This window comes from Centroberyx gerrardi, chromosome 16 (genome assembly GCF_048128805.1).
Source record: "Centroberyx gerrardi isolate f3 chromosome 16, fCenGer3.hap1.cur.20231027, whole genome shotgun sequence".
Lineage (NCBI taxonomy): Eukaryota > Metazoa > Chordata > Actinopteri > Beryciformes > Berycidae > Centroberyx > Centroberyx gerrardi.
In genome coordinates this window covers 11257747-11278264 of record NC_136012.1, presented here as the reverse complement: position 1 = coordinate 11278264, position 20518 = coordinate 11257747, and the positions used below count along the sequence as shown (strand labels likewise).

Genomic DNA, 20518 nt, shown 5'->3' with positions numbered 1-20518 from the left:
GCGACTATTATAGTCTGATCTTATTACTGTGTGGGTTGAGGCGCTGGCGGTTTTGTATGTATTTTGAAAGCTTATCGTTAGCTTAGATAGGAAGGATCTGTTTTGTTGTCATACTGTGAATGTTGACACTGAACTAAGGAGACGCCCTGAATCGCCTTGCCATGTATTTGGTACCAAATTAAAGGGAAAGTTGTGGGTTTTTTTAATGGAAAAACTTGTGATTGTCGATTTTTTATTTTTATTTTTGAGATATAGCTGTTTGTTTGGAATGAGCAAGAAAATGCTGATTTAAGTGAGAATTCCCAGTGAACTGCAGCAACATTCTAGAATTCTACTGGGGTCTAGAGGGTTAATGCAGTAATAGACTTCTGTAAAGCCTAAATAAAAATAGTGTTCATTATTTGGTCAACTCTAGTGGGTTTAATAGAATTTTAATTGCTAACAACATCTATCCTGCTACAACATCATCATCACAATCTCATATTTTAAATTGGGTTGTAATAGGAGGCTAATCAGAATAAAAAGAACTAGCCTAAATAATGACTATTAGAATTCAGTTTTCCCTTCCATACAGTTTTTTTTATATATTTTATTAACAGGTTGACAATTGAAATACATATGCCATTTTAATATATTTTTAAATGATTCCTACATTCCCTCCCCAACCCCCAAAACAGGCCCTGCAACCCACTGTTCCCAAACCAACCTGCCATTTAGGACTTTGAGAGAGAAAAAATATATACTGTATATACATATATATACAGTATATATACACACACACACTTCCCTTTCATAATTAAAAACCTTCTTAATTTAAGAAATTCTTGGTATTAGTATTGGTATCGGTATTGGTATCGGTATCGGTAAAACTGGTACATAAATTATCGGTATCGATATCGAATACAAAAGTTTGGTATTGCCCATCCCTAATATAGACCTGAGGTGCCACTGTTGTGTGTTGTCCTATATGTGTCTCTTCCTCTTACATTCTCTCTTTCCTTTCTTTAGCTCCTAAAGATGCAAATCAAAGACTACGACATTATAAAACATCAAGAAAGGAGTGCAGAGACAGTGTGGGGGTAGATGTAAGGGGAGAAGGGGATGGAGTAGAGTTGGCAATGTAAATGGACATGGGGAGGTGAATGGAGGGGTGAATGGAGTGATGGAGCAGGTCTACATAGGGATGAAAGAAGGTGAATGGAGAACTGGAGGATGCAAGGGGAAATGAAGAAGGCGCCATGTGTTTCGCATTCTAAAGCCTCATGCGGAGGTCATAAAAAATACCTGGGGTGAAGACAAATGCAAAATGTATTTTAGATTCATTAAAACTTACTGTGGAAAAAATGAAGCCATTCACAACCTGGAGAAGGGGCGTCACCCTAGGGACAATGCCAGGTTTCAACATCTCATCCTGGAAGTTTCACAGCTATTCACATGTGACTCTATCGACTCATTCATACTCATTCATGTCTAGTTGTTGAGGTCACATGACTCATGTGACCTCAAACAAACCCTTTGAACAAACCCACCCGTAGGCAGGACAGTGGGATGGAAGAGGTTTTAACTGCTGCTGTGACATGCTGCCACTTGTCCGACTTATTTTGGTTGTGGAAAATGAACGTGTATCAGGCCACTATTTTTTTCAAGTTGCAGTGACTGTGAAATGAATTAAAGCAGCGGGAAAGAGTTGCACTGTTGCAATAAAGAGGACTACACATCAGGAGATATTAAAATCAATAATCAATAATTTCTTTAATGAGTAATATAATGGATGAAGTTGTCATTCATGAAAAATCAGATCAGATCAAGTCTAAAAGATAAAATACATGAGGACACATCATGATATGTAACTACAAATAGGTATTAATGGCATAATGATTGAGTGTATGAAGTAAGTGTATATAGAGTGACCCTCCGTGGTTAACACAGTTCAAATTAAATTCAAATTAAAGTATTGATTTATATTAATTACATTGATTTACATGCATCTTCTTTATATTGTTTTCACTAATAAAAACTGTATACTTTGATATGCAGTGGCCATGCATATTTAATACATAAAAAGAGGAATAGCAATGCAAATACATGATTATATAGGCAGAAAAATCTTGCAAGCTTTGTATCATTTAGGCATTTAGAGCAATCAATCACACATTAAAATTAATTTGTTTCTTTGCATATCCATCTGAGCATCTGAAGCCAAAAGTAGTGCCTGGGAGTAACTTGCTCAAGGACACTTCAACAAGGAAGCACACACTGGCTGTTGCTGGAATTGGATCTGTAACCTTCGGGTTACATGATGGCCTCTCTAGTACTCTAATGAAGGAATAACTGAGAGGATGCCTTTCATCTCATCCAAGACTTCCTGCAAATTCCCTGCTGTCTCCCTGATTGATCGGACAAATCTCATGATCTCAGATCTGATTGGATCAGCCTGTGGGTTAGACTTGGCCTTTGCCTGTCTAATATGGTGGATCTCCTTAGCATCCATGGCAATGAAGAAGATATCTGCTGCCACAAATAAACCAGCAAGCACACCTGTTGCTACCTCTGCCACACGAACTGCCCTGGCTGTCTGTGCTGCCACCCTGCCAATGTTCATCACCTGAACTAGTCGGACCAGTTCAGAAATGCCGCCCACTCCTCTGCCTGCCCTGATGCCAAGCTTTGCCAGGTTTTCTTGACTGAAACTGCTGTCCTGAAAGTCAGCAGACTCACATCTCATCCTGATATTCTCTAAGCCCTCTGTGATCTCCTGGAGCCACACAACCACAGCGCTAATTTTTTCATCAAACTCTTTAATGATGCTTCGGATAGCTTTACGATCAGAGGATTGGTTGACCATTTTAGTGATGTTCGAGACACCAGCAGTGACCCCACCAGCTGCAGCCACCCCTATACCGACCCCAGTGACAATAAGGGAGGCCCCCAGAGTGAAGGGGGTCAGAATAAGGCCCACTATAGACGTAATCCCCCCCACTGCCCCGATCACTCCCCCCGTCAGACTGCCAATGGTGGTGCCCTGGTGCACACGCTCCAAACCGTCTGCCACAGCTCTCAGCCTGTCCAAGTTGGTCTGAAGTTCCTTCACAGTTGCTTTACTCTATTCAAGAAACATAGAAAGTGTCAATGGACAAACGGGTAGAAAGAGGAATAGATAGATATTTACATTTTCTCATCTTTTAAGTTGTCAGTTGATTGAGAGTTGTGTTTTATATGCTGATTAAGTTGTATTTTGTAACACTTGGGAAAAAAGGCTACAGCTGTGATACTAATACAGGAAAGTTGGCAGTCAAACCTTTTTTGAGAGAAAACTAATAACAAAGGGTCTTCCCAGAATCTCCTTGGCTGTTGGTCTTGCGTGAAGGTCTCTACTGAATATGTCACTCAGGAGTTGGCAAAGCTCAGGTGAGTAGCGCTCTGGGAGAGCCGGGTAAGGACCACCCAGTATCTTGGGGTTTAGCTTGATTGTGGTCTCCGCTGAGAACTGAAGGAGGATTAATGTTAGGAAATATGGAAAGTTATAAAAGATCAAAAGAACTGCAGAAAGAATGAGGTTATATCAAAGTTGGAGTGAAGATCACCCCAGTTGAGACAAAGGGCGTTTTCACACCTGTAATTTGTTTGCTTTGTTATGAATCAGCAACTAATTTGTTACAATGTTGTAATTAACCCTTGGTTCAGTTTCTTTTCACACAGCAATACTTCTAAGCAGACCAAGATTTGTAAACATACACCATGCATGATCAAACTGGTCCCTCATTGGTCAGAATTTTCATGTGGGAATTCTATTTCCTTGAAAAAAACAAAACAAAAAACACAGGAACACAATGGAGCATAGGCTGGCGCTCCAGCAAGGACAGGTCATTTTCTTTGCTGTTATTCTCTGGTTTGCATACCAGTGTTTACTGCATGAGCAGAATATTCAATTTGAATGTGAATCAAGGTTGCATCTCGAAAACAATGTGTTGCTTCATTTGATTTGACAAAGACGCGCTGTTTCCAGACACCTCCGTAGAAGGCACGCGCTAATGAGCGTCTACAGTGACATTCACCCACCAATTTCTACTCAGAAGATGCATCAGGTAAGCTTGGTTTGGTTCTTTGGATCGGATTGCATTCTCACTAGAAAGGAACTTCGCCAGACTTTGTTTGGAAGCGGACTGAGACCACCCTCTCAAGATGGTCTCGGTCCGCTTGTTTTGGTCTGCACCCCAGTGCGATTGCTGCTTTCATATATGCCCAAACAAACCAAACTTGGGGGGGGGGGGGAAATGCTCCAGGGTCCAAAATAAAGGCTCCAAATGAACTAGGTGTGAAAACGCCCAAAGACAAGACCAAGACCGAGGGTGGTCAAAACAGACCATCAAACTGATAAACTCTTTTTCAAGCAAACAAGTGAAGCAGAGCATAGGAAATTGGAAACTGATATCCGAGACCAAGACAGAGAAAAATTAGGTCCTGAGACCATGAGACCGATAACTCTGGGTAATACTCACCGCTAACGTCAGAGTACACAGCTCATAGAGTACGCATCCCACTGACCAAATGTCACTGCAAACAAAGCATGCGTCATCATCTTTTTGTTATTGGGACTGTTAAATTGCTGTTGTCAGGTTAAAAACTTGTCTTCAAAAAGTTAGATGTACAGCACCAAAAAGTCAAAAGTTATCAATAATTTAGAAAGCCCTATTTTCAGATTAACAGAAATGCATTTTTGAAAATATATCAAAGTTTTTAAAAGGCTTACATAAATCCTAGGGTCATAAAACGTGTTCGATCTAAAAAGCACCACATGAATCTTCTGTTCAGTAAAAGTATAAAAATTACCAAAAGATTAAATTTTTTGTGATAGCAGTGAAATGGAAATGGGGCTGTTCATTTAATTATATTAAAATCTCATTTATAATTCCTGTCTTTTTAAGAGACTTCACGTTGATTAATGTCAACAAAATCAAAACTAGTGTTATTGTTCCATCAAGCTGAAAAATATGAAGACTTTAATTCCAAAATTAGATAGCAGTCACTAAAAAAGGTGACGCCCTCTCTTAGAAAATGAATGATAGTGCAAAATTAAAACATAAGGAACCTTTGAAGTAGAAAGCAATTTATGTCATTGGCTGTCAAAATGATAGTAATAATAATAATAATAATAACAACAACAACAATAATAATATTGTTAATATTAATAAAACAGTTCATAATATATTTATAATATATTATTATAATTTCTAAGAATATATTTATATAGCACTTTTCTTGCAAGCAGTTACAATGCAGTGCAATGCAGTTACAAAGTGCTGAACACCAAAAGATTCAAATAATGACATAAAATACAATATATAAATAAAACAGAAATAGCATGAAAAGACACTAAACAATAAAAGCCAAGAGAGAAGGACAATAAAACAATTAGGAAAAAGTAATCAATTGTGATTTAAAAGCAGTGACAGACGCAGCCCTTCTAATATTCTCAGGCAGGCCGTTTCATAACTTGGAGGCCCTCAGCACAAAAGCTCTATCTTATTTGGTCTTAAGTGTAGATTTGGGAACTGACAATTCTGAGATACTGTATATGTTGGGGCCAAGCCATGTAATATTTGTTACCAAAATGACAAAAAAAAATGCATTTTGAAAAGAAAGTCATAAAATCTGTAATGCAGGGATATTGAATGTGTGCCATGTACTGTAGGGCTGGGCGTATGCAGGTTTTCATTCCAACCAAGACAACACTAGGTGATTTTACTGATTAGCACAGCTTCAACCACAGAGGAGGAGCTAATTAGTGAAATCATCTTTGGTTGGAATGAAAACCAGCATACTCTCAGCCCTTCATGGCACATGGTTCAATACACCTGCTGTAATGTGTCAAACAGGAAAGGACACTATTTTCTCAACCAGCCAAATTGACACTGACTGTTTTACCTTTTTACCAACTAAGCCAGCCAAAGGTTTCCCAACATTCGGCTGGTGGCTGGTAAGTCATGGTGCAAAGCTCTTTACCTTTTGGATTTGTACATCCCATCTGTCAAGGTTTCTGGTGCCAAGTAACTTATTGCTCCTTTTTCCAAAGGATTTGAATTAGTGGTTGACGGAGAAGTAGAACTGTGTGAACAAAATATATATATTACAGGGTAATAAACAACTGTATCGTAACTGATAAATATATTAATGAAGAATGTAATGAGGTTAGATTAAAAAAAATAATAATTATACAGTACTTTTCACCAACTTTTCCAAATCCACCCAAGCGCACTGTTCCGAATTCTGTGAGAAATATAGCCTAAAAAAAATTAAAATCTTAGCTTTAAATTAGATATATATGAGATATATATATATATATATATATATATATATATATATATATATTTACCTTATCTTTACTCATTAATGCTTAAGTAAATAGTAATAAAGCAGTAATCAACCACGTATTAGTATTTTAGCTCCTTATTAAGTGTGCTTCCATCATGATCAGGTAATATGCTGACAAATAATTACTTTTTTAATTACAAATCAAAAACTGCAGAGTTGCTGATTATTGATTTAAATTAATAATTATTACCTCCTCAATATATGTAAAATATTTAAAAAGCAATGGGTTAAGATAGTTAAGATGGTTAACCATCAGTGTGAATGTGTGCAGTACCTTTGGCATCAGGTCTTTGTGAAGTAGACATTTATCATGAATGTACTTCATAGCCATACAGATCTGAACGAGCCAGTTCAGTATCTATCACAAAAGGAAGAGTTTGGTCCAAAGTGAAATATTCATGTTACAGGGAACACTCTTCCTGAATGCACTCCCAGTAGGATCCCATGTGTGGTAAGGTAACAACGCCTCCCACTAGCCAACCTTTCAAATAGTGTAGCTTGTGTAAAAGGGAGTTAGTATGGTAGCTTGCATGCACCCTGACTGACTGCTGAGCCCATGTGTCTCCCTGCTCTGGTCTCTAGTTTCTCACCTTGAGGTAGGTAGCTATGTACTCTCATGCTACTTGGGTCTTCGCATGTTTTGTTTTTGTTAGATTCCCTCTATTCTGTTTTTTTAGACTGGTAACTTCCCTGTTTGTTGCCATTGCTGACATCTGCTTCGGGTAGCAGAAGATACTCTGTAGGCTGAGTGAACGCTGGCTGGTGCGTCATTTAGCTGAAGTAATTGTTCTGGTTGTAATCGGCCCGTGATAAGTCAGACTCTGGTAAATAGGGTGCTTTAGAGCGCCAAGGTTATTGTAGTGTTTACATGGCACCTTACCAATGCTATTTCCTTTCATAGGTCCCTGCCACCGCTGACAGGAACTCTTCTTATAAACTGCAGCTGATTTGTCTGTAAACCAACTTGTATACACAACATTCCCCTACGGGCTATGTGCCCTTGAGTTATAGTAGGATCCTACAGTGGAGCTGAGCGCCGCCCTGGTGGGGTTAGTCACCTTGGTGAGGTCCCTTCACTACGTGCTGTGAGTAAGAGCACTGGGCACCTTGTACACTTGGTTTTGCTGTGGTGATGTGGTGAGTATCTGCACCCCCTGGGGCACCTGCCTTTGTATAGCCTACCTCCCTTCAGCGGCCTTAGCCCATTCTAGTGTTTTTATTAGCAAGCTGTAGTTTTTACTAATTGTAGATTTTATCGAGACTTAAGTAGTCTAAGCTTAAAATAAGATGCTGTATTTTCTACCTTTTATTGTAATAAACTATTTTTATACTGCTCTCATAATAGTCTATTGTAGTTTATTTCAGCATTGACTAAGCCCACAGAATTTTAATGGATAGAGCGGTCTTTCCCATTCAAATCAACGCTCCTGGATGGTCGGAGTGGCGGCCATTTTTATGTGTACCGTTCCATAATACGGTACACACCTTGGTACTGTTGGCCTAGCTTCCGTATAAACCGACTTACGCTATCTCCATCGCTTTGCTGTCAGCTGGGAGGCTACTCTAGGATTTTTAGACCGATTGAGTTTAATCGCGCTATACTGTTGGTAAGTCGTCACATTTTATTCATCTAATATTAGTCTTATAACATTACAAAGCTAACCCACTCACGCTGTGTGGCAGCCGGTGTGACACACTTTATGGCCTTAATGGCCAAACTTATGTTGTCACCATAGAAACTAACCATAGATGCCATTTTTTGGTGTACTAGCCAAAATACCATAGAAAACAGTGGAAAGACAGTTCTATCCATTTGAATTCTGTGACTAAGCCATTCCTTCCTCACCTTCTTCCAGTCTCCTTTAGATTTTTTGTGTACATTACTTTTTTGTTTGGAATCACATCTTTGGGTATTCATACTAGTGCTTAGTGTGTTGCTTGGATTATCTCCTTGGGTGAAATTCCCAAGGCGGCTTACCACCACGTCACATTCACATTTGAAAACGAATGACAAATACTTTTAATTGATCAAGCTGCAACATTTTTTGGATCTTGTCTGGCCACTGTGGTTTTGACTTGCACACCCCTTACTCTTGCTTGTTTTAATGTTGGTGACCAAGGAATATAAATACATTCTACTGTTGCAGTCATTGTAAGTGACTCTGGATAAAAGCTGTGTAAGGGTAAATTCAAAATGCGTTATGTTGGATACCTGGTACTCCTCAAACTCTCCTCCAGATTCTCTCTTCTGTTTGATCTCTTCAGCGAGGCTCCCTCCCTGACAATAGTCCATCACTATGTAGTAAGTGGTCCCATCTATGAAAAATGGAAGACATAATTTGTGAACATTTTCAAAGCAGTCATCTTCAAGATATTATCTCTATGTATAAGATGTTTCTCACTAAAAACAATGAGCCCTTATATGAATTCAAATTTATATTGGTACTGTACATGAGCAAGGATATTAGCATCTTATTTTATCAAATGGTTAGATCTCCTGCTATCTGGGGGAGATAACATGAACCTCCGCGTGTGTTACGCTTTCCCGGGAAAAACTCCCCGCTGTCAGAAAAGAAGCGGCTGGCAACTTGGAGGAGACACATGGTAGCCTAGACCCGCGCAATGACAATGCATAAAAAAAAACACCAGTGGATTAAGTGTAATCTTGTCTTAAAACTGTACATTTTAAAACATATTCATGAAAAAGGAATAATACACTTTCAATACATTTCTCAAGGCTTACCTTGAAAAGAATTCTTGCTGCTAACAAGATAAGGATGGCTTGTTGTCTTGAGGATTTCTATCTCTGCCTTTAATTCTGCAACAGTGTTCCTGGGGATCTGTTTAAAACACCACTGACATAAGAATAGTCTGGCAGAATAGGCTGGTGGTCAGAGCAATAATCACTTCTCAAGCGTTGCCCATGATTATCGATCATTCATATGGTTGACTCATTGACAATTAATAGATTTTTAGTTTAACATATTTGAATAAAAAAAATCAAAGACTGCAGGCAAATCTGATTTTTAGGACTGACTGTCCACACTGTTATTTGCAAGTGAGCAGGTCGGATTTGTGTGTTCGGGCACCTTTAAGCTATCTGCATTGGTTGCCGTGGTAACGACATCGGCGGGTAGGCTAACTGACGGCACTTTTTTCAGATACAAAAAGCTGATAATAAAAACAGACCTGGGGGTTAAGTTATACAGATAATTGTGACTTGTAGTTGATATCAAATCATCTTGATGTTTTGGGTTTGAATATGTGAAACAAATGGAATATTATTTAATGTCAATTGAGAGGTGATTTAATGCTATTTTTTTACTTATCTAAGTGGTTTACCCTGCCTCTTCAAATACCCTGATGAAGTATCTATTGCCCATTATATTGAAGGGGGGCAACTAAGTACACTGATCAAATTGATCTTCCCTGGATAAAGAAGGGCTATAAACAGGTTTCCAAAAGATCCAAAAGATCCTGTCTGGCTTCTTTCAAAGATCCTAAAATCTGTCAAGATTTGATTGTGAGATTTTGGAATGTGTGCATACATGTTTCACATTTTAATATGAAATATAAGCAAAAAGTGCAGGAGCTCACCACTTACCTTAGACACATTGATCTCTCTTATCAGAAATGTGTCGCCTTCCTTTGTGGCTACAACACCATTTTCTGTTTTTCTTTCAAAAATGTAGCCATGCTTCTTAAGGATGCTCTGTTCACTCCCCATCTTTGTGGTTATCGCCTTGTGACACACACACACACACACACACACACACACACACACACACACACGACAATTCTTCATTATATTGGGGTTTCATTCTTAAACAACTTGTATCCATTGTGTGGGAAAAAAATGAATTTGATTATTTCAATAATAAAACAAATATCCTCTATAGTTTTACAACTTTGTAAGCTATATTGTAGTTCTATGATCATTTCAGTAATATTCAGTAGTTAGTGTTATTGTCATGACAGTAATCATTTTGTCAGAATAGTTGTCACATTTTCACACATTTTACATATTTTCTATATGCAATCAAAGAAGGGATATTTTTACCATCCACTTCCAAATGAACGCTCATCTTCAAAATGTATAAATCCAAGTTTGTGTTTTACAGTGTTTAAACAGGTAATCCCATTGAAATTAAAAATCTGTATATCAATTCTGGCCATCCTTACCAGAAATAGAAGTGCAAAGTCAAAATTCACTATATGAGCACTTAAGAAGCAGTAGCCTCAGCAGTCCACTAGTGGCCAAGCTGAAATAGATCTTAGCTGAACAATGCACTAACAACTCTTTCAGTTTTAAATTGTTCTGTACGGTTTCAGTCACTTCAAATAATACATATAATACAATATAATATATTACAAATACCCAAATGTAAAGCCCATACGTAACCTGACAGCATTGAATGATGTTCTCTTTTATAGTAACCAATACTGAAATGCAGAGTTTATATACAGGGATGCAAACACATGTATGGTGAAAAAAGAGAGAGCTACCCGAAATCAAATAAAAAAAAATGCAACACCGTAATATATAACCCTGTGACGAAGGCCGGTGCTATATGCTTAAATAAATAGGAAATTCTATTTAATATACTCAGATCAATAAGAGACAGACAGATGTTAAGAATTCAGAATTCAGAATTAGAAAAGTATTACTTTTCTAATTCTGAAAAGAAAAAACTGGGTTGAACTCACTCTCTCTCTCGCTGTCTCGCTCTGTGTGTGTGTCTCTCTCTCGCGCTCTCGCTCTGTGTGTGTGTGTGTGTCTCTCTCTCCCTCTCCATCCCGCCCTGATTTAATTTCACTTTCACTTATCGGTGTGTCGCAGATTATTTTCTCCACCCAGAGCTGTTCCAGTTCTGTTGACAAAGAGCTAGAAAAGTTGAAGATGATTTAACTTTATGCAAATAAATACGAAATTCCATCATACTGACTTAGCTCCTATCGCTACTGTAGTCACGCCAACATCTTTGAACGAGCTATGCTAGCTTTCGTGATCTAATGTTAGCAGTTCTAACATTAGCAATAGTCTGAAGGCACGGCAAAACAATGCTCGTCGAACAGCTGTAACCAGTGACGTAATGTGAGGTCCTCACAACAGGATATCCGAGACCAAGACAGAGAAAAATTAGGTCCTGAGACCATGAGACCGATAACTCTGGGTAATACTCACCGCTAACGTCAGAGTACACAGCTCATAGAGTACGCATCCCACTGACCAAATGTCACTGCAAACAAAGCATGCGTCATCATCTTTTTGTTATTGGGACTGTTAAATTGCTGTTGTCAGGTTAAGAACTTGTCTTCAAAAAGTTAGATGTACAGCACCAAAAAGTCAAAAGTTATCAATAATTTAGAAAGCCCTATTTTCAGATTAACAGAAATGCATTTTTGAAAATATATCAAAGTTTTTAAAAGGCTTACATAAATCCTAGGGTCATAAAACATGTTCGATCTAAAAAGCACCACATGAATCTTCTGTTCAGTAAAAGTATAAAAATTACCAAAAGATTGTATTTTTTGTGACAGCAGTGAAATGGAAATGGGGCTGTTCATTTAATTATATTAAAATCTCCTTATTTATAATTCCTGCCTTTTTAAGAGACTTCACGTTGATTAATGTCAACAAAATCAAAACTAGTGTTATTATTCCATCAAGCTGAAAAATATGAAGACTTTAATTCCAAAATTAGATAGCAATCACTAAATAAGGTGACGCCCTCTCTTAGAAAATGAATGATAGTGCAAAATTAAAACATAAGGAACCTTTGAAGTAGAAAGCAATTTAAGTCATTGGCTGTCAAAATGATAATAATAATAATAATAATAACAACAACAATAATAATATTGTTAATAATATTAATAAAACAGTTCATAATATATTTATAATATATTATCATAATTTCTAAGAATATATTTATATAGCACTTTTCTTAACAAAGTTACAAAGTGCTGAACACCAAAAGATTCAAACAATGACATAAAATACAATATATAAATAAAAAAGAAATTGCATGAAAAGACACTAAACAATAAAAGCCAAGAGAGAAGGACAATAAAACAATTAGGAAAAAGTAATCAATTGTGATTTAAAAGCAGTGACAGACGCAGCCCTTCTAATATTCTCAGGCAGGCCGTTTCATAACTTGGAGGCCCTCAGCACAAAAGCTCTATCTTATTTGGTCTTAAGTGTCGACTTGGGAACTGACAATTCTGAGATACTGTATATGTTGGGGCCAAGCCATGTAATATTTGTTACCAAAATGACAAAAAAAAATGCATTTTGAAAAGAAAGTCATAAAATCTGTAATGCAGGGATATTGAATGTGTGCCATGTACTGTAGGGCTGGGCGTATGCAGGTTTTCATTCCAACCAAGACAACACTAGGTGATTTCACTGATTAGCACAGCTTCAACCACAGAGGAGGAGCTAATCAGTGAAATCATCTTTGGTTGGAATGAAAACCAGCATACTCTCAGCCCTTCATGGCACATGGTTCAATACACCTGCTGTAATGTGTCAAACAGGAAAGGACACTATTTTCTCAACCAGCCAAATTGACACTGACTGTTTTACCTTTTTACCAACTAAGCCAGCCAAAGGTTTCCCAACATTCGGCTGGTGGCTGGTAAGTCATGGTGCAAAGCTCTTTACCTTTTGGATTTGTACATCCCATCTGTCAAGGTTTCTGGTGCCAAGTAACTTATTGCTCCTTTTTCCAAAGGATTTGAATTAGTGGTTGACGGAGAAGTAGAACTGTGTGAACAAAATATATATATTACAGGGTAATAAACAACTGTATCATAACTGATAAATATATTAATGAAGAATGTAATGAGGTTAGATTACCAAAAAAAAAATAATTATACAGTACTTTTCACCAACTTTTCCAAATCCACCCAAGCGCACTGTTCCAAATTTTGTGAGAAATCTAAAGTCTAAATCTAGAGTCTAAAAAAAATTGAAAATCTTAGCTTTAAATTAGATATATATGATATATATATATATATGTATGTATATATATATATATATATATATATATATATATATATATATCATATATACATATTCATGGTTGAATATGTATATATATATATATATATATATATATATATATATATATATATATATATATATACATATTCAACCATGATTCATAATCAACCACGTATTAGTATTTTAGCTCCTTATTAAGTGTGCTTCCATCATGATCAGGTAATATGCTGACAAATAATTACTTTTTTAATTACAAATCAAAAACTGCAGTGTTGCTGATTATTGATTTAAATTAATAATTATTACCTCCTCAATATATGTAAAATATTTAAAAAGCAATGGGTTAAGATAGTTAAGATGGTTAACCATCAGTGTGAATGTGTGCAGTACCTTTGGCATCAGGTCTTTGTGAAGTAGACCTTCATCATGAATGTGCTTCATAGCCATACAGATCTGAACGAGCCAGTTCAGTGTCTATCACAAAAGGAAGAGTTAGCTCCTGCATCACATCGCTAGCTTGCCTGGGAAGCTAAGCAGGTTTGGCTGTGGTTAGTCCTTGGATGGGAGACCACCTGGTGCTGGAAGTGGTGTTGGAGGACCAGTAGGAGGTGCTCTTCCCTCTGGTCTCATGAATAATATCCCCAATGCCCCAGGGCAGAGACAGGGACTCTGTCCTGTGAGTGAGCACCGTCCTTCGGATGAGACGTTAAACCGAGGTCCTGACTCTGTGCAAGGGCGGATATTTCATTTCACTGTTGGGGGGGACAATAAACAGAAAAAAATTTAAGAGATCTCTAATGTTTTGCTGTCAATGTGTAAAAGTCCAGAACGCCTACCAGAAACTTACTTATATTTTAACATAATGTTTGTTGTAATTATGTCTTTTTTATTAATTAAGTCTTCATTTATTTCCAAAATTATGAACAAAATAACAGTGGCAGCCATTTTACATGCAGTAAGAAAAAAAAAATATACTTAGAACCTAATTACATAGGGTAAGTTAATCTTAAATATTATATTATAGAAATATTACTGTTACCATCTACAAAAGATAAAGTATTTTGGTATGAAAACCCGCATTTTAATTTAACCAAGTATCCTGTATCATAAATACATGTCTGGCATTTGTAACAAACCAAACCACTTGAAAATCGGTCGAAAATTCAGTGAGTTATGAGGATTTTAATTGTGGATAGACCTCCTGCCTCCATACACATACATGCATTAGGAGATGCGGCTGCTCCGTACCAACACGCTGACGCACAAGATTCAACCGCGAGGTAATGGAGCGAACAAAATGTAGTCTGGTTACAATTGTGAATGTGTTTTATTCTATTGAGTGGTAGAAGTAAAGAAAAATCTCTGACACATCCTTTGTTTTAAGTTAACCTTTGCAAAGTAGCTTCTTACTGGAGGTCTGCCACATTTTCAGAGATCCTCCACAGACACTCGTACCGAGGGCTAATGTGTGTGGGGGTTCGGGGAGTCAGGTAGGCAGCGGACCAAACCACTGTGAGGCATATGAGGGGGGGACGCAATCTTTCGAAACTTAAAAACGCATTGTTTTGCGTCTATAATTAGCACAAGTGCTTTCAATGCATATTATTATATTATTTAAAATTATATAGTTATGTTTACAATGATATATTGAGGGGGACAACTCTCTGTTAGTCCCAGGAAGGGGGGGTCCGGACCCCCCTGTCCCCCCCGTAATTTCCGCCCCTGACTCTGTAGTCAATAAAGATCCCATCGGCACTCATCGCAACAGTAGGGGTGTAACCCCGGTGCCCTGGCAAAATTCCCAAAACAGGCCTTCCTTCCATCATGGCCACCTAATCATCCCTCGTTACCCAATTGGCTCTTTCAGTCCTCTACTCTCCACTGAGATAGCTGATGTGTGGTGAGCGTTCTGGCACAAACTGGCTGCCGTGCATCACCCAATTTTTTGCTACACACCGGTGGTGGATGAGTCCCCCCCCCCCCCCCTATATGTGAAGCGCTTTGAGTACTTAGAAAAGCACTATATAAATGTAATCAATTATTATTATCAAAGTGAAATATTCATGTTACAGGGAACACTCTTCCTGAATGCACTCCCAGTAGGATCCCATGTGTGGTAAGGTAACAACGCCTCCCACTAGCCAACCTTTCAAATAGTGTAGCTTGTGTAAAAGGGAGTTAGTATGGTAGCTTGCATGCACCCTGACTGACTGCTGAGCCCATGTGTCTCCCTGCTCTGGTCTCTAGTTTCTCACCTTGAGGTAGGTAGCTATGTACTCTCATGCTACTTGGGTCTTCGCATGTTTTGTTTTTGTTAGATTCCCTCTATTCTGTTTTTTTAGACTGGTAACTTCCCTGTTTGTTGCCATTGCTGACATCTGCTTCGGGTAGCAGAAGATACTCTGTAGGCTGAGTGAACGCTGGCTGGTGCGTCATTTAGCTGAAGTAATTGTTCTGGTTGTAATCGGCCCGTGATAAGTCAGACTCTGGTAAATAGGGTGCTTTAGAGCGCCAAGGTTATTGTAGTGTTTACATGGCACCTTACCAATGCTATTTCCTTTCATAGGTCCCTGCCACCGCTGACAGGAACTCTTCTTATAAACTGCAGCTGATTTGTCTGTAAACCAACTTGTATACACAACATTCCCCTACGGGCTATGTGCCCTTGAGTTATAGTAGGATCCTACAGTGGAGCTGAGCGCCGCCCTGGTGGGGTTAGTCACCTTGGTGAGGTCCCTTCACTACGTGCTGTGAGTAAGAGCACTGGGCACCTTGTACACTTGGTTTTGCTGTGGTTATGTGGTGAGTATCTGCACCCCCTGGGGCACCTGCCTTTGTATAGTCTACCTCCCTTCAGCGGCCTTAGCCCATTCTAGTGTTTTTATTAGCAAGCTGTAGTTTTTACTAATTGTAGATTTTATCGAGACTTAAGTAGTCTAAGCTTAAAATAAGATGCTGTATTTTCTACCTTTTATTGTAATAAACTATTTTTATACTGCTCTCATAATAGTCTATTGCAGTTTATTTCAGCATTGACTAAGCCCACAGAATTTGAATGGATAGAGCGGTCTTTCCCATTCAAATCAACACTCCTGGATGGTCGGAGTGGCGGCCATTTTTATGTGTACCGTTCCATAATACGGTACACACCTTGGTACTGTTGGCCTAGCTTCCGTATAAACCGACTTACGCTATCTCCATCGCTTTGCTGTCAGCTGGGAGGCTACTCTAGGATTTTTAGACCGATTGAGTTTAATCGCGCTATACTGTTGGTAAGTCGTCACATTTTATTCATCTAATATTAGTCTTATAACATTACAAAGCTAACCCACTCACGTTGTGTGGCAGCCGGTGTGACACACTTTATGGCCTTAATGGCCAAACTTATGTTGTCACCATAGAAACTAACCATAGACGCCATTTTTTGGTGTACTAGCCAAAATACCATAGAAAACAGTGGAAAGACAGTTCTATCCATTTGAATTCTGTGACTAAGCCATTCCTTCCTCACCTTCTTCCAGTCTCCTTTAGATTTTTTGAATACATTACTTTTTTGTTTGGAATCACATCTTTGGGTATGCATACTAGTGCTTAGTGTGTTGCTTGGATTATCTCCTTGGGTGAAATTCCCAAGGCGGCTTACCACCACGTCACATTCACATTTGAAAACGAATGACAAATACTCTTAATTGATCAAGCTGCAACATTTTGTGGATCTTGTCTGGCCACTGTGGTTTTGACTTGCACACCCCTTACTCTTGCTTGTTTTAATGTTGGTGACCAAGGAATATAAATACATTCTACTGTTGCAGTCATTGTAAGTGACTCTGGATAAAAGCTAAATCAGTTAAATGTAAGGGTAAATTCAAAATGCGTTATGTTGGATACCTGGTACTCCTCAAACTCTCCTCTAGATTCGGTCTTCTGTTTGATCTCTTCAGCGAGGCTCCCTCCCTGACAATAGTCCATCACTATGTAGTAAGTGTTCCCATCTATGAAAAATGGAAGACATAATTTGTAAATTTTCAAAGCAGTCATCTTCAAGTTCTGTACATGAGCAAGGATATTAGCATCTTATTTTATCAAATGGTTAGATCTCCTGCTATCTGGGGGAGATAACATGAACCTCCGCGTGTGTTACGCTTTCCCGGGAAAAACTCCCCGCTGTCAGAAAAGAAGCGGCTGGCAACTTGGAGGAGACACATGGTAGCCTAGACCCGCGCAATGACAATGCATAAAAAAAAACACCAGTGGATTAAGTGTAATCTTGTCTTAAAACTGTACATTTTAAAACATATTCATGAAAAAGGAATAATACACTTTCAATACATTTCTCAAGGCTTACCTTGAAAAGAATTCTTGCTGCTAACAAGATAAGGATGGCTTGTTGTCTTGAGGATTTCTATCTCTGCCTTTAATTCTGCAACAGTGTTCCTGGGGATCTGTTTAAAACACCACTGACATAAGAATAGTCTGGCAGAATAGGCTGGTGGTCAGAGCAATAATCACTTCTCAAGCGTTGCCCATGATTATCGATCATTCATATGGTTGACTCATTGACAATTAATAGATTTTTAGTTTAACATATTCGAATAAAAAAAATCAAAGACTGCAGGCAAATCTGATTTTTAGGACTGACTGTCCACACTGTTATTTGCAAGTGAGCAGGTCGGATTTGTGTGTTCGGGCACCTTTAAGCTATCTGCATTGGTTGCCGTGGTAACGACATCGGCGGGTAGGCTAACTGACGGCACTTTTTTCAGATACAAAAAGCTGATAATAAAAACAGACCTGGGGGTTAAGTTATACAGATAATTGTGACTTGTAGTTGATATCAAATCATCTTGATGTTTTGGGTTTGAATATGTGAAACAAATGGAATATTATTTAATGTCAATTGAGAGGTGATTTAATGCTATTTTTTACTTATCCTCTTCAAATACCCTGATGAAATATCTATCGCCCATTATATTGAAGGGGGGCAACTAAGTACACTGATCAAATTGATCTTCCCTGGATAAAGAAGGGCTATAAACAGGTTTCCAAAAGATCCAAAAGATCCTGTCTGGCTTCTTTCAAAGATCCTAAAATCTGTCAAGATTTGATTGTGAGATTTTGGAATGTGTGTATACATGTTTCACATTTTAATATGAAATATAAGCAAAAAGTGCAGGAGCTCACCACTTACCTTAGACACATTGATCTCTCTTATCAGAAATGTGTCACCTTCCTTTGTGGCTACAACACCATTTTCTGTTTCTCTTTCAAAAATGTAGCCATGCTTCTTAAGGATGCTCTGTTCACTCCCCATCTTTGTGGTTATCGCCTTGTGACACACACACACACACACACACACACACACACGACAATTCTTCATTATATTGGGGTTTCATTCTTAAACAACTTGTATCCACTGTGTGGGAAAAAAATGAATTTGATTATTTCAATAATAAAACAAATATCCTCTATAGTTTTACAACTTTGTAAGCTATACTGTAGGTTCTATGATCATTTCAGTAATATTCAGTAGTTAGTGTTATTGTCATGACAATAATCATTTTGTCAGAATAGTTGCCACATTTTCACACATTTTACATATTTTCGATGCAATCAAAGAAGGGATATTTTTACCATCCACTTCCAAATGAACGCTCATCTTCAAAATGTATAAAAGTATTAGTATTATTATTACTTAGAAAAGTATTACTTAAATAACTGGGACAACATAAAACAACATAAAATAACATAAAAAAACTGGGTTGAACTCACTCTCTCTCGCTCTGTGTGTGTGTGTGTGTGTGTGTGTGTCTCTCTCTCTCCGTCCTGCCCTGATTTAATTTCACTTTCACTTATCGGTGTGTCGCAGATTATTTTCTCCACCCAGAGCTGTTCCAGTTCTGTTGACAAAGAGCTAGAAAAGTTGAAGATGATTTAACTTTATGCAAATAAATACGAAATTCCATCATACTGACTTAGCTCCTATCGATACTGTAGTTAATATAGAACCTCCTTGGTAGTCACGCCAATATCTTTGGATGAGCTATGCTAGCTTTCGTGATCTAACGTTAGCAGTTCTAACGTTAGCAATAGTCTGAAAGCACGGTCGGCAAAACAATGCTCGTCGAACAGGTGTAACCAGTGACGTAATGTGAGGTCCTCACAACAGGTCCTGACAGTTGAGTGGAATTTTTTGCTCAATGCAGTTCACTCCATAGACGTAGACGCCGCATTGTCTGCTTCGGCCCGTTGGTGCGATACGTCAACGTCGCCGGTCCATATTGGAGCGGGCGACTGGCCTGTAAACAAATACAAGGAAACGGGGGAGCTGCGGTTGTTCTGGATAAAAAGCACTATAACGTTTACATTTCTCAACCGATTTCAATGAGTCGTTTTTATATTCAAGGGTTTATGATCATATATGCTCATTCACTTTGAATTACTGAAAAAAAAATCTAAATAGCGCATTTTTAAGTACTAAAGTACACCATCATTGAGAAAAATTGAACAAAATCGGATAGCAATCATTAAAAAAGGTGAAGCCCTCTCAGAAAATGAAGTACTAATACTTGACCATCATTGAGAAAAATGGAACAAAATCGGCAAATACAAATCAAATAGTGAGACACTGGCAGTCAGTCTGCTTTCTATATTTTTATAGCAGTGAAAGGATACAGATATACTCCAAGACAGACAATTACAGACAAAGACAATTATAAGATAAGATAAGATACGCCCCCCAGAGGGGAAATTCAGGTGTTACAGCAGTGAAAGGACAGAATAAGTACAGATAGATAGAATAAAATACAAATAAAAATTAACAATAGATGTGCAAGTTTCTACATTTTGTCCTGTACAAGTTATGCTCTTCTTTTACAAAACGGGGATGGAAGCTAAAACCCTTGGAGCAAAACTGTTTTGCACAGCTTTTTTCGTGAGTTGCCACTCTGTAATTTAAGAGTGTTCAGTTTGGCAATGTGGTGCAGCCTTAGTTTGTGGAAGACAGACACAACTAATGACAAGAGCAAAAAATGATTGTTGTCAATTCCAAACTGTGTTTCCTGAATGTGCTCCCTAAGAAAAAACACATCCTCTGAACCAATCTCAGCCCGGACAAACTGATTGATCAAGGACACTCTG

The 20518-nt window shown here is 38.1% G+C and overlaps 1 protein-coding gene across 4 annotated transcripts; it reads right to left on the bottom strand.

Moving 5' to 3' along the window:
• Positions 1-1727: 1727 nt before the first annotated feature.
• On the bottom strand, positions 1728-19311 carry LOC139918926 (serine/threonine-protein kinase Nek4-like). Of its 4 annotated transcripts, XM_078289206.1 has the most exons (16): positions 19151-19311; positions 18570-18707; positions 17727-17823; positions 17270-17373; positions 13772-13855; positions 13040-13141; positions 11558-11612; positions 9977-10114; positions 9116-9212; positions 8585-8688; positions 6647-6730; positions 6222-6283; positions 6004-6105; positions 4500-4554; positions 3299-3487; positions 1728-3103 (listed from the first exon to the last, which is right to left on the bottom strand). In XM_078289206.1, exons 6-16 carry the CDS (start codon positions 13054-13056, stop codon positions 2309-2311), a joined length of 1698 nt encoding a protein of 565 aa, XP_078145332.1. In that variant the 5' UTR covers positions 13057-13141; positions 13772-13855; positions 17270-17373; positions 17727-17823; positions 18570-18707; positions 19151-19311; the 3' UTR covers positions 1728-2308. The 4 variants fall into 4 exon arrangements, with proteins under 4 accessions (XP_078145332.1, XP_078145333.1, XP_078145334.1 ...); XM_078289207.1 differs by lacking the exons at positions 13772-13855; positions 17270-17373; positions 17727-17823; positions 18570-18707; positions 19151-19311 and adding an exon at positions 13260-13313; XM_078289208.1 differs by lacking the exons at positions 13040-13141; positions 13772-13855; positions 17270-17373; ... (1 more) ...; positions 18570-18707; positions 19151-19311 and adding an exon at positions 11080-11257 and having other exon boundaries at positions 11558-11680.
• Between the last annotated feature and the right edge of the window lie 1207 nt (positions 19312-20518).

Bases quoted from the DNA above. Each gene is read 5' to 3' on its own strand.
- LOC139918926 (XM_078289206.1), bottom strand. The intron at 10,115-11,557 runs GTGAGTATTACC...GTGTGTCACAAG, and splicing joins TGTGTACTCTGACGTTAGCG to GCGATAACCACAAAGATGGG. The intron at 8,689-9,115 runs GTAAGCCTTGAG...CATTTTTCATAG, and splicing joins CAGCAAGAATTCTTTTCAAG to ATGGGACCACTTACTACATA.